This window comes from Hypanus sabinus, chromosome 3 (assembly GCF_030144855.1).
Source record: "Hypanus sabinus isolate sHypSab1 chromosome 3, sHypSab1.hap1, whole genome shotgun sequence".
NCBI lineage: Eukaryota > Metazoa > Chordata > Chondrichthyes > Myliobatiformes > Dasyatidae > Hypanus > Hypanus sabinus.
This window is the reverse complement of record NC_082708.1, coordinates 120,598,349-120,613,003: the sequence shown is the minus strand read 5'-3', so window position 1 is coordinate 120,613,003 and position 14,655 is coordinate 120,598,349. Positions and strand designations below refer to the sequence as shown.

The window sequence follows — 14,655 nt, the reverse complement described above, 5'->3', positions numbered from 1 at the left end:
AAAAGACAATTCTATTCCAAGAACTTGGAGCACAGCAGAGCTACTCCGTCAGTGAGCTGCTCATTGATAGGAGTAACTGGACTGATGTTGGCGAGTGAGCTGGCTGAGGCATTGAAGGGGCTGGGATGTTGGAGAAGGAGCCCGCTGTGGTGTCGAAGGGGCCAGCTGGGTTGTTGAAGAAGGAGCCAGCTGAGGTGTCAAAAGGCCCGGCCAAGATGTTGGTGAAGGAGGAGGTCGGGATATTGGAGGAGACTGCTGGGTTGTCGGAGGAGCCGTTTCGATACAGGGAAGCTGACCTGGCTGCAGACCATATTGCTGCCCACTACACGGAAACATCGAAGTTGGTGCAGTGCAACCATGGGAGATTATCTTCACCTACGATCACAAGACTCTTTTGGACAGCGATAATGTAAGTTGCCACAGGCCCATTACCCTTGTCTGGTGGCGGGACAGATGACATGGGAGCTGTGTAGCCTCGGTTTCAGTGAGGAACAGGCCTTAAGCCTTGGGCTTGCCTGCTGCTGCACACCAGGTGAGAGATGTGGAAGCACTACAGCGTGGCTGAGCTCAGCTGGGGTCTGACCTCATTTGGCAGTGCTGCCCTCCCATGTTCAAGCAGTGGAATAGCAGGCTGGATAGCGAGCAACTGCACTCTGCCAGGAGACAGTACCATCAATTGCTGAACATCAGTGTCCAGGGTCTTGGACTATATATATATGTTTTTTTTTTGAGTGATATGCTCCTTTGCTCACTATTTTGAATGTTTTGCACCTTGGCCCCAGAGGAACACTGTCTTGTTCAGCTACGTACGGTTGAATGATAATTAAATTTGATTTGATTTGAAATCATCTTTTCCAAGTCTGATCTCTATTGTTTAGTTCTGTAATTCCAAATAATATTTCTGACTATCTTTTACAATATACTTAACTCACAGTTGCTTGGTTTCCAAACCGAAAAGCTCACTCATTGAGTTTATACCCAGACTGTCTCCAGTTTCACTTTAGTTATTTCATTCAGAAATCTGAAGTCACTCATTCTTGATCTGAAATAGTCCTCCCATTTACAAGGCCAGGACTTAAATAATATAAGGAACTATAAGATGAGGACTTGTTTAAAGCATGAATATAGAAATTAGAATTCCCATTGCATATTTTTCTCCCGAGAAAAAACATCTGTTCAGCACTAGTGTTAGCCATCTATCTTTTGATCAATTACATTAACAGGTCCGACCATCCCTTTAAATCCAAGCTTACCTCAATAATCAAATACAGCGGATTCCAGTTAATTAGGTCATCAGTTATTTGGTGGAGCTGCTTATTTGGGACAAAGCTTCAAGAACAAAAACTAATCACAAAAAAGATAGGATTCCCTTTGTTTATTTGGGATACTCTACATTTTAATTGCAACAGAAGACTGTTGCCAAACAGTGTTTAACTAGCGTCACTCGTGTGCACTTGCATGGCCATTAAACGCTGCACCATGCTTAGAGCAAACAGTTTTTAAATAGCATCAGTTGTGTGTGTTTGTGTTCAAATAATGTTGATTATTGTCACTAATTGTTGGTGAGAAATAAGTAGTAAGTCAATTCAGAAATGTTTTGTTCACTGTTGTTTTAAGCTTTCAGGTTTGAAGTTGCCAGAAATGTACAAGAGCCAAAATGAAACAATTTTGCTACTTCAACAAGTTAGTAATTATGAAGAAGGTATCAACAATCATCTTGAATGCTGCAATGAAAGTGAAGATATGGAAGGTGCAATTGTTGAAAGCAATGTATGAAGGCAGCTTATTATCTGCACCAGGTGTCTGCACTGATTTTGTTCATTTTACTGTCAATCAAAAGAACACGACAGTATGAATTCTTCTGTTGTGAAATGTTATGAACTACAGTTTTATAGTACAGTACTGTAGTAGTTCTATGTTAGCGTTCTAATTTGTTCTGTATTTCATTTAAATACATAATTTGTTACTCAGTTAAATGGTAGTTTGTCACTTTTATACCTTTTACACTATTTCCATGCGACTTTGAATAATTGGGCCAAATTGGGATAAAATGTTTTGGTCCCAATGTATCCCAATTATCTGGAATCCACCATACTTCATTTTTATAAGAGTATGACAAATGAGTTTGGAGATTTCTGTATCTGTTTTCATCATTTATACTGAATTTGTCATCACATTTGTATGCTTCTAATCTTTTTGTAGATCTACACTGTTCACTTGTTCATAATGAATGGTTGTCTCTCAACATTCTGTATAAATGATATCTACAGTATCTCTAGAGATGAACACATTTGAGCCCATTTAGTCTATACAGGATTTCCATCCTAGTTATAATTAAGTAATTTATTTTATTAGGAATTTCATAGCCCAAAGTAAGTGTGCTGCTCAAACCTTGTCTTTTCTACTACTCGGAAGAGATGGGCACTGTGAAGACCATTATGATCAATCCTTGGCTGCTCTGTTCTTTCCCAGTTTAGTATTTGAGTCTTGCAACAGTTTCACTATCTTACTTTAAACAGATACTTTGGCCAGGCAGAAAAGGGAACTTGCAATCCACTTGCTGCCACTGTTCATTTAGACTTTGCTCTGGTGAAGCCTATACATTTTGTTGTATTGTCTCAATACTCACAGCCACCCAGGGATGGGTCAGAACTTTCTCAGCTGTGTAGCGTGACTCAATATTCACTTGCAGCATTCGACTAATCAATTCCTGCAAAACAAAATCGCAGCACTGAAGCCAGAAGCATTTACAGTTACAGACTCTTATTTACAATACAGATAGTTTAGTGTTACGTGGGTTCCATTTAACTACACCGACAACTGTATAATTTTAAGGGTAGCTGACAGGCTACAGAAACCATTGTTATTGAACTCAGAAACCAGCAGCATACATTTCAGAAGAACTCAGATTGAAAAGGGAAGATATGCACAGTGCAAGGTTTTCTTCATCTCTTATGAATGACTAGGAGATTGATGGTCATGTTATCTTCTGACTTGATCATTCAGTTTGAGTGTGGGAAAAGAGCAGCACAGTGTAGTCATTGCTCATATTCAACAATGCCTGAAGAAACGCAGTAAATGTCTTTTAACATTCATTTTAAATACTGTTCCACACCTGTTTTCTGTTACAACCTTTGGGTCAATGAGTTCTAAGTTCTTCTAACCCTTTGTGGAAGAAGTCTTCATTTGAATTTCTTTTTAATTATTAGTTTAATTATAAGACTATATTCCATATTCTGCTATGTTCACCATATACAAGAGTCATTCTAGGAAGACAGACTTCCCTCCACTATTCCCAGCAGATTAAGTAAGTCTCAGAAGTGAGTTTGTTTCATAGTCCTGCAAGCAAAATATAATTTTTCAGTCTACACTCATCACATGCAAATATGTTTCCATTGGTTGATAAGACATGAGTGTATGCAACTACAACATGATTTAAGCCATCATTCCTTTTGCTAGTTAAACCTGTCTGCCTGCTGCCCTTCATTTATTTTACAAGATGCCACAGATTGGGTCAGGATTTATTTTTGTGCATCACTAGCTAACAGCTGTTGAAGGAGCTAGTTGTTAGCTACCTAATTGAACCATTATCAGATCAGGCAATTGGTGGTATTCCTAGTTGCCCGCTGCTGCTGACACCTGGGTGGTAATAGTTTTAGGTCTGGTAAATGCTTTCGGAATAGCCTAAGAATAAAATTTTACAGCTGGTACACACTTAAGGTGTGATGTTGATGAAGGGAATACTCATTTAGGGTGATGAATGGGGTGCCATCCAAATGAATTGGATGGAGTGGCAATCAGAATCAAAGCTTGTGCCTTTTATTTCTCATTTCTGGTTATCCAGTCTCTGACATGATCCAGTTGCTACAGTATTTATTCGGCTGTTCTAGATGAGCCTCCAATCAATGGGACCCCATGATTCTGATGGAATTGGAAACTGACCATGAAGTGTAGGTGGATAGCTTTTTGGCAAAGGCTGTAAATTCCTTGCAGTTAGGTTGGGTGAATGTTAGTTGCCGTGCATTAGACCACACATAAATAATACTCAGGTCTTGTTTATCTCCAACTGTATCCAGTTTTGATGAAAGGTCAACCATTCTATCAGCATGAAAAGTATTTCCAAGGGTTCTGGGATGCCTTAACCCAGGTCTTTTGTACCTTTTTTTAACATTTCTTCTGTTAAAATCTTGCAAATCTTACCCCCCTTAAGCAAATTAGAATAGAATAGTTAACTATCTTAGATCCATGTAAATTTTATGTGATTAAAAAACTTACATGAGATATTCTTGCTCAACATTCTCGTCCAAAATGAATGGGGAATGCTGCTTCATATTTGAATGTTTATATGAATCATTTCATCTCTGACAAATATCACATGCAGAGAACAGATATCCAATAAAATATTTAAACATCAGCAGATGCTGTTGCTTGTTATTTTTGCATCAGGCTTTGAGATAAGTTACAAACATTGTAACTAACTTATGAACTGTGGTTTTGCCACAGAGTTGGAAACAACACACATGCTAAAAAATACGAGCAAATGCTGAGCAATTATTTAAAAATAAGCTATAATTGAAGGCCAGTTCTAGGTATGGCCGCTGCTTCTTTCAATGGATGCTGCCCCACCTGCTGAGTTCATCCAGCTTTTTTTAACATCTTGATTTGACCACAGCATCTGCAGTGTACTTTGTGTTTACTAGGTATAGTCTTGCATTATATGGCTCTTATTTACAATTTTCCACCCCTTATCCCAAAAGCTCATATTGGAAGAAGGCTCGAAACATTGACTGTTCATTTCAATGAATCTGCCTGACTTGCCGAGTCCCTTCAGCATTTTGTGTGCTTTTCATTTGTTTATGAATTCTGCTTTACATACTTTAGCAGAGCCTGTGATATTGTCCCAGTAAGGGGATGGAAACTCCAGGCGGCCAACAAGAATCTGGTCAAACAGGTCCTCCTGCACATTGTTCTCACTGTTGGATCATAAAAATACAGTTAAGACAATAGACTTGGAGACAAGCTCAATCTAGTTCATTTGCAATTTCTGCAGTGGTCAAGGAAACAGTTTTCTCTATTCCTGAAAAAAAACAATAACCAAAAGAACACAGGAGTGAGACAAAGAAAGACATCATAAAGACTGCCATCTGAGTTGATAATTGTCAAAAGTACTGTAAAGTGCCTGTCTTTATTTCCCAATGACCATGATCAATTTTGCTAATGGAACAGCTCAACGCCAATCCACATTGACTCATATAGGAAGATGAACAGTAAGGCTATAAGTACTCTGATATTCTGGAATAAATTAGACTAACTTCTGGCAACTAGTCTGGAAGATGATGTCTGATTTGCCCTGCACCTCCAGAATCTTCGCTATGCTGTGCCTGGATCCCAATAAATGAAGACATGCAACTACAATTTTTGCCATTGAGGTACAGTACTTACTTAACATCTCAAAGAAAGTTGTGGTTTATCCATTAATGTATATAGAAATTATTGTTAATTTGCGAAGTCACCAAACTACCAACCTCTGGGTCTGAAAAAAACGACTATCATAAACATAGGGTTAAACATTGCTGGACTACAAAAGATATAAATATTTACAAATTCTAATTTTCATCTTTTTTCTCTTTCACTTTTAACTAGCATGATTGCAGCTTTTATCTCTCTTCATTTTGTTTATCATGACTTACTATACATTGTATTAAATATTCTGGTTCAGGCTTCTTGGTTCAAATGGCTGCCTTGAAACTGGATTTCATAGTATTTTGCAGTGCTGACCATTTCCCCTTGTATGGCCATAGTGCCTAATGAGATCCCCTCAGATAGTGAAATTGGTCAAATTATATAGAAAGCAGCAACATATTGGTTTTTACCTAAAATCAGATGGTAAAACAGGACTTTCAAAGCAAACAGTTTAGTACAGCTGTAAACACTTCACAGCACAGCTATGAAAGAAATGTGTCAGCCCTTAAAGCCCAGACACCATGCTAGTCAGACAGCAATAACAGACACAACAGCTGCTATAGAGGAGGGAATGAGGCTGCAGCACAGAGGAATCTTTGCCTTTATCTTCAATTTGTCTTCAGCCTATCCTCTTCACCCTCTCTCTCCTCTCCCTCTACGTTTTTCCTCCCTACCCTTCCTCTCTTTTCTCTTTCTTCTCTCTCTTTATCATTCTCTCTGCCTCCCCAGTTTAGTTGCTCTAAGTTTCGCACAGGCACTGAATGATCCTCAGCTGGGATTTGATGGCAATAGAGCAATGTGATTCCACTACCTCTTCTTGCTTCTTATTCTGCAACTTCTGCCTTTAATGATGGAACCTGTTAGAAATTGGGACGTCCACATCATCAGAAGCTATGCTTCACCTGCAGTTAATAATTTGCATGCCACCAACTGCAGCTACTAGGATTGGAAATAATTTCTGTTTTTACTGTCAGAGGTTTGAAACAGATTACCTGCGGAATGGGGGGAAGCCACACAGGAGGATGTATGTTATGACACCTGCTGCCCATATGTCAACCTTCAAGCCATACCTGTAAAGATATTGAGAACATAAAACACTTCATTAACAGGAAAACTCTTTCTTTCATTATTTATATTTGAACAATATAATAGCGTGCAATAGTAGCCAATGGTCTAGTAGGAAGGAAAGTTAATCAGAGACAGTCTTTGTCACATTGACAGGAATAGATCCAGGGAATATTTATCATTGTAGAGATGTCATTTTCAAAAAGAATTACTGTAATTAAATGAAATTGAAATAGATTTTTGCTGTGCCTTGTCAAAAGATTCAGAACTATTTGAGGTGGAAACCAGCAAACATCTAACTCTCTTGCAAATATGACATTTCCACAGGACTTAACAACCCTAGTTCCCAAGACAGTATATCATTACATAAAATGTTTAATTAGTGAATGTAAATATACACAATAGAAATATTACTTACTAAGTATAGAAAATATAGAAAGAAATACAGAAGAAAGAAACAGTCAAAACACAGATAGAAATCTGACCATTTAATGGATCATCCATTCATGGGAAGGGGTAGACAGATCACAGTTTGAAATATAAGCTTCGTGGATCATTGCTACAATGTGTTCAGATTTAAACTTTTAGTGAGAAACATCAGAATTGATGGGTTGAATATCAGCCCTCCATAATTTCATTTATTGAACATACTGACATCCAGAGGGTGTCATGTTTCTCCTTGATGTAGTTTACCATCTGATTTCTTAGTGTTTATTAGTCACACTGTAAGCAATAACATAATGAGATAAGCTTCTATTAGATTTCAACTCACTTACATTAAGATCTTTCTAACAAGCCTCTTTTAGATTAATTTACCTATGTAAAGCAAATCTAAAGGAAAAAGACAGTTATATCATCCTTTAAAGATTTCAGGATGTCCAAAGTGTTTTGCAGTCAAATGCTTCTTGAGATATAACTGGGACAGTAATGTACAAAGTGTATGGCAATGGGTGAGTCTGGACACCTCATTATAGGAAGGATGTGGAAGCTATGGAGAGGGTGCAGAGGAGATTTACCAGGATGTTGCCTGGTTTGGAGAACAAGTCATATGAAGCAAGGTTAGCAGAGCTGGGACTTTTCTCTTTGGAGCGTAGAAGAATGAGAGGGGACTTGATAGAGGTCTACAAGATTATGAGAGGCATAGATAGGTTGGATAGTCAGTACCTGTTTCCCAGGGCACCAATGGCAAATACCAGAGGGCATATGTACAATATTAAGGGAGGGAAGTTTAGGGGAGACATCAGGGGTAAGTTTTTTTACACAGAGGGTTGTGAGTACCTGGAATGACTCGCCAGGGATGGTGGTGGAGACTAAAACATTAGGTGTATTTAAGAGCTTCTTGGACAGGCACATAGATGAAAGAAAAGTGGAGGGTTATGGGGTAGCGTGGGTTTAGTATTTCTTTTTTAAGGATTATGTGGGTCGGCACAACATGGAAGGCTGAAGGGCCTGTACTGTGCTGTAGTGTTCTATGGTTTAAAAAACTTGTTTCAATGAAGTTGGTCAAGAGTTAAATATTATTTAGGACAGGAGACCTCTGTCACTGTTAAAATTGTACTGGAGACCTGTTAGTGTCACCGGAGACAGTGAAGTCTCCTTTGGTCCTGAACTGCAGTACCAACCCAGATTTAGTGCTTGAGTTTAAATAACCGGAATTGAGTCACAAGTTATGACTCAGGGATGAGAGTGACTGGCACCCATAAAGGTACAAAGAACTGTGAACTGATATCTGTAATAAAAATCATCTTGGCGTTACATAAAGTTATAAGTGGCTCTAATGTGCTGAAATATTAATGCCACGTGCATTTTGGGAATCAGCACAAGTGGGCTAATCAGTCAAGAACCTTCTGCCTGAATAATCAATGAATCACTGAAAGTTGCTGGCCAACTTACCTACCTTTAGCAGCAAAACAAGACATCCCAACCTTAACTTCCTGATCACTACTTACCCACTCTCTGCAATGATCTCTGGAGCAACATACGTTGGTGTACCACAAACTGTGTACAGGGGTCCATCTACCACAGTTGCCAGACCAAAGTCACCCAATTTCAAGGACTTGGTTCCATCTGCATATTCACACACCTGTACAGAGAAAAAAGTAATGACTAGCAAGGTATCTGATTAGGTGAATTGGAGATTACTTGATTGGATACAAACATTGATTTAAGATATAAGATACAGATTGATGATTCAAAGAATAAAATGCCTTTCAGGAACAATGAACCTGTTCACTTGCTGGATTTCTAGAATACACTCAATTCATTTGTGACTTATATCATGCCAAAATGAATTACCAAACTGATTATCCAGAAATAAAAAAATACTTTCAGTGGCAGAAAATATACATAGCCGATCGCTACAACAGGTCTGCAGCAGATACAATCTCAATGGCTCTCCATGCAACCTTGGATCACCAGGACAATGCAAATACCTATGTCAGGATGCTGTTCATTGACTATAACTGAGTATTCAACATTATCATTTCTATAATCCTGATCGAAAAATTACAAAACCTAGGCCTCTGTACCTCCCTCTGCAAGTGGATCCTCAATCTCCTAACTCGGGGGTCGGCAACCCGCGGCTCCGGAGCCACATGTGGCTCTTTTACGTCTGTGCTGCGGCTCCCTGTTACTTTGGGAAATAATTGGTTGTGGCGACCCTTTTCCTGGCACATCCGAACCGACTCACAATTAGATAGCCTACGGGGGTTTGCGAGCACAGAGCTTTGGAGCCTCTGCGCCATGGGGGGCAGGTTGAGGGAGGCTTAAAAGTGAGGCTGAAGATTTTGAATAAGGTTTTTTCCTTCGATTGCAGTTACCGACTCCATGTCGTAATTTTAGCGCTGCGTGTAGCACACCGCTACATGGTCAGTATTTAATTAAAATGTATTTTATGTTAGTTTGTTAGTTTTTGAAATGTAAATCTAAATTTGAAGATTATGGTGATCTTGTACAATCTAATTAAGACGTTGTGGCGACCCATTTCCTGACACATCCGAACCGGCTCACAATTAGCCAGCGTTCAGGAGATAGCCTACGGGGGTTTGTGAGTACGTGTCTTTTGCAGCATCCGCGCCCATGGGGGGCGGGTTGAGGGAGGCTTAAAAGCAAGGCTGTTTAGTTCGAATAAAGCTATCTTTGACTGCAGTTTACTGACTGCGTGTAGCAACCGCTACAACGTGTTTTTATCGCTGGCTGTCCAGAGGGAAGGTGCTGAAACGCTTTGTCGCGTGTCTGGAAGAAGTGAAAACTTTCCTGGGCAGCAAAGGGCTCAACTTTCCTGAGCTGGAACAGCCAGAGTGGCTGGAAAAGCTACACTTCATGGTAGACATGACAGCGCACCTGAACACGCTGAACACAGCTCTTCAACGGGGTAAGGACGTACAGCACTGCACATGTTGGAGGATGTTTTGGCATTCGAGCGCAAGTTGACGTTGCTTGCCAGAGATTTACAGAAAGGCACATTGTCTCACTTGCCCAATTTGAGAGAGTTCAAACAATGTCACGACATGATAAATTCGGAGTATTTACATTCTGCAATCATCGCAATGCAAACATCGTTTGGGAAACGCTTCTGTGAGTTCAGAGAGGAAAAAAACACATTATCCTTCCCGGTCACTCCCCTAAGCATCGATCCATCCCTACTGAATACGACTGCATTGTCAGGTGTGAGTCAACCTGAACAAGTATGATAAATATTTTAATTGCCTATTATTTTACGTATATTCATATGTTTTCATTGTTCAGTGAAATAGTCCTTTTATTTTTCAGGCTGACAGCTGGCTGATGTTATTTTTGATTTGCTGCTGGTGGCAAATTTAAGTTTGGCGTTTTTCATAAATACAAGAAGGACTCAAATAGACGTTGAGTATTTTACTTAAAAGTAACCTTTAACCTAACGTCTTTTTTTCGGAGTTCAAAATGTTTCTGTTGCATGCAGAAATGTAATTTCGTTTTCTCTGCAGGAGTTCATCAATTTCATAAATGCAACAAATTATAGTTTGTTTATACATAGCATAAAGGCAAAACAAAACGTTGTATGCAGTGTTATTTCATTTTAAATGTCAAACGGGTTTTGCGGCTCCCAGTGTTTTCTTTTCTGTGGGAAACAGGTCCAAGTGGCTCTTTCAGTGGTAAAGGTTGCTGACCCCTGTCCTAACTGGAAGACCACAGTCTGCGTGGATTGGAAATAACATCTCCACCTCCTTGACAATCAACACTGGCACACCACAGGGATATGTGCTTAGCCCACTACTTAACTCTCTATACACCCATGACTGTGAGGCTAGGCATAGCCCAAATGCCATCTATAAATTTGCTGATGATACAACCATTGCTGGCAGGATTTCAGATGGTGACAGAAGAGTATACAGGAGCGAGATATACCAGCTAGTTGAGTGGTGCCACAGCAACAACCTTGCACTCAACGTCAGGAAGACCAAAGAGCTGATTGTGGACTCAGAAAGGGTAAGACAAGGGAACACAAATCAATCCTCATAGAGGGATCAGAAGTGGAGAGAGTGAGCAATTTTAAGTTCCTGGGTGTCAATATCTCTGAGGACCTAATTTGCATGCAACATATTAATGCAACTATAAAGAAGACTGTGGCTATATTTCATTAGGAATTTGAGGAAATTTAGTTTGTCAATTAAAACACTCAAAAACTTCTACAAATGTACCATGGAGAGCATTCTGACTGGCATGGCTGGGGTGGGGGCTGGTCATTACTGCACAGGATTGAAAGAAGTTGCAGAAACTTGTAAAATTAGTCAGCTCTATCATGGGCCTCCGTAGTATAGAAGACATCTTCAGGCAGTGGTGCCTTATGAAGGTGGTGTCCATCATTAAGGATCCCCACAACCCAGGACATGCCCTCTTCACACTGTTACCATCGGGAAGGAGACACAGAAGCCTGAAGGCACACACTCAGTGATTCAGGAACAGCTTCTTCCCCTCTGATTTCTAAATGGACATTAAACCCATGAGCACTACTTCACTACTTTTTTATTGCAATTTTTTCTGCACTGTTTATTTTAACTTAAGTACTTAATAGACATACAGTATATACTTAATGTAACTTATGTTTTTTTATTCTCTATATTTATTTACCGTGCATTTCATTGTACTGCTGCCATCAAGTTATGCTGCCGATATTAAACCTGATTCTGATGTTACTGAAATATTCAGAATGGTGCACACCTTCACTGTAAAATTTAACCCATTGTCTGAAGTCCCCAGCACAAAACTGTTTTCCACACTTCTGTTTCAAGGCTCCTCCCTAGCCACTGTCTGTAACTGTGACAAACTCTGCGTCCTTGCTGACCCGGAGCTAACATCCATACTACAAAGATGCAAAGGTGTGTGATGCTTTCAGTAAACCTGCAGGTGGAGCCACAACACACTTAGTCCAGAAAGGGCAGCTCAGTATGGCCTGGGACAGACTTCCTCTTCAGATCACAGGAAGTTATGGTCAGATCAATCAAAGTCATACCCGTATTCTTCTTTGACCACTGCTTCTTTTAAGCCTCTTATCACATACAGGAGGACCAGAAGGCAGGCAAGGGGATGTGGATTTGAATATCAGACAACTGACTCCAGAGGACATTGAGGAGCTGAAGAGGGATAACATCGGTAGCAGAACCGCGAAGCCCTTTTTTTGACTCACCAGTTTATGGGTGGAAAGCAACCGAAGGGAACATCATAAAGTTCTTTATCCTCAAAGATATTTAGAAAGCAAGACAGAGGCAGAGGGAATTTGGACTGTGCAACAATTTCTCCTCCAAGATCGTCTTCTGATCCAGGGTCCACCTTGTAGAGAAGGATGAGCCCAATGTGCTCATGCTTCTTCTACCAAAAGATTGGCAGTGGAGTAGAAAAGTCCAAACTATCTGTCAGAACGTCTTATCACCAGATCTCACCAATAAGCACCAAGGCCACACTTCGCTAGCTGTGGGAGGGGCCCTCATAGTCAGAACCTTTCAGTACAGATGACATATCATACCCAACATATGCTGTAGTGGAGAAGAGATGGTCACCCACTAATTTGCAGACTTGTAATGAGAGCATGGAGAAGGATGCAAGGGTCCATGTCTTGGTCCATCCAGTGCTGCGTAAGAGAGGACTCTCCAATCTTAGGACTGTTCCTTAGGGACATGCACTGAGGCACACATCAAGTGCTGCTGGAAGTTTATCAACTCAGCGAAAGATGCCCAAAGCTTGTTGTTCTCCCAGCACAATGAGATGTCTCTAAGGGAATACTGCAGATTGGCACGTCTAAGCTACAGGAGTACGTGCCGAGGGATGCACTCAAACTTGGTTCTACCAAAGCTAAGTTTCTGTGGGCATGGGCGACAGTCTAGGCTCCTTCCACTAGTGCACGTGGAGGGGCAGAGTTGGGTCAGGAAGTCCCTCAAACAATGAAAAGGGGACTACATAAGTAGCATGATGCTATGTTTGTCTGCTTTTCTATCAAAAAATTTTGCCCTGCTAAATGTAATGACCGTGAATATAAATGTACTTTGGCACTGTTACTTCCTTTGTATATATATTTTTCTATGATTGAAGTATATAAATATACTTATAAATATAAGTATAGAAATATAAGTATATTTCTTTTGAAATAAGAAACTTTGTATTGATTGCAGACTGTAATGAAGTAAATGAGCAGGTTACACATTGTCTACAAAGGTTAACTGTGCATCACAACTTCGTGTTCATTTTTTGGATTGGTACATTTCCAGCAATTTTCCTTACATTCATATATCCTGAACTAAAATTTATCCTGAACACACTGCAAATTCAGTTGATTAGTCGGGGGAGATGTTCACAGTGTTTATTGTGCTTACTGTTTTCTTCAGGGACTAGTTTTGCTATTAATTAACACTTGGCTTGTTTTTTTCAGATGTGTTTTAAGCATGGCCAATTCCACAGCTGGGGATTGTACAGTGGATTTAAGTTTATTGCACTCTCATGATGAACAGTTATTTTAATTTTTGGAGTAAGTTACATTACAAAACTCTACAAATTAGAGACATTAATACCCATTTTTGTTGCATCGTTGAATGTCTATTTATTGCTTATCAATTAAATAATGAAGGGACTTTAAAATGATCAAAGTAAACACTTTTGAAGAATAAATCCAATTGTACTTTGCAACAGGAAGACATATATTCCTACATGGAATTCTCCACAACATCCTGTGAGTTTCTAATTTTTACACTTGAACTCCACACTCCTATTTTCAGTGATGAATTTTGGCAGGAATAAGTCTGTTTCATGCTGAGTGTGATATTTTGCAAAGGAATCTTATTCACAGGTGTTAACTCCTTACCCAACAACACTGGGAGTAGAACTGTAGCAGAAGGATGGCTGCATTTCAAAAGGCAGCTCACCCCCACCTCCTCTTTAGTAATAACAAGAAAACAATGAATATGTACACAACGCTGGAAGAACTCAGCAGGTCAGGCAGCATCCGTGAGAAAAGAGTAGCCAACGTTTCGGGCCGAGACCCTTCATCAGGAATGGGGGGGAAGAGAGGACCGAAGCCTAGTAATAGAGATAGGGGAGGGGGTAGGGCCTAGAGGCGCCAGGTGGAAAACCAAACAGAGGAAAGATAAAGGGGGGAGGGGGACGGGATCAGCATGAAAGAACTGTAGAGATTCCCTATTCCCTGTTCCTGCGTCTCTGCCGCATCTGCTCCCAGAATGAGGCTTTCCGTTCCAGGACTTCTCAAAGGTCCTCTTTCTTTCAGGATCATGGTTTCCCTTCTGACGTCATCAAAGATGCCCTCATCCGCATCTCCTCCATTTCCCGCACTTCAGCCCTCAACCCATCCTCCCGTCTCCTCAACAGGGACATGGTTCCCTCCATTTCCCGCACTTCAGCCCTCAACCCATCCTCCCGTCACCTCAACAGGGACAGGGTTCCCTTTGTCCTTACCTACCACCCCACCAGCCTCCGGATCCAACATATTATCCTCCGCAATTTCCGCCACCTTCAACAGGACCCCACCACCAAGCACATCTTTCCCTCCCTGCCCCTCTCAGCTTTTCGCAGGGATCGTTCCCTCCACAACTACCTGGTCCACACGTCCCTCCCCACAGAACTCCCATCTGGCACTTATCCCTG

The 14,655-nt window shown here is 40.5% G+C and overlaps 1 protein-coding gene across 2 annotated transcripts in view; it reads right to left on the bottom strand.

Moving 5' to 3' along the window:
- Positions 1-14,655, bottom strand: part of dclk2a (doublecortin-like kinase 2a) — a 337,808-nt gene that overhangs the window by 19,566 nt on the left and 303,587 nt on the right. For both annotated transcript variants that reach the window (XM_059963368.1, XM_059963367.1), the window contains 4 exons: positions 8,478-8,611; positions 6,456-6,533; positions 4,877-4,973; positions 2,630-2,710 (listed from right to left, as the gene is read on the bottom strand). In XM_059963368.1, coding sequence (XP_059819351.1) covers positions 2,630-2,710; positions 4,877-4,973; positions 6,456-6,533; positions 8,478-8,611 — 390 coding nt within the window. The remainder of the gene's footprint in view (positions 1-2,629; positions 2,711-4,876; positions 4,974-6,455; positions 6,534-8,477; positions 8,612-14,655) is intronic.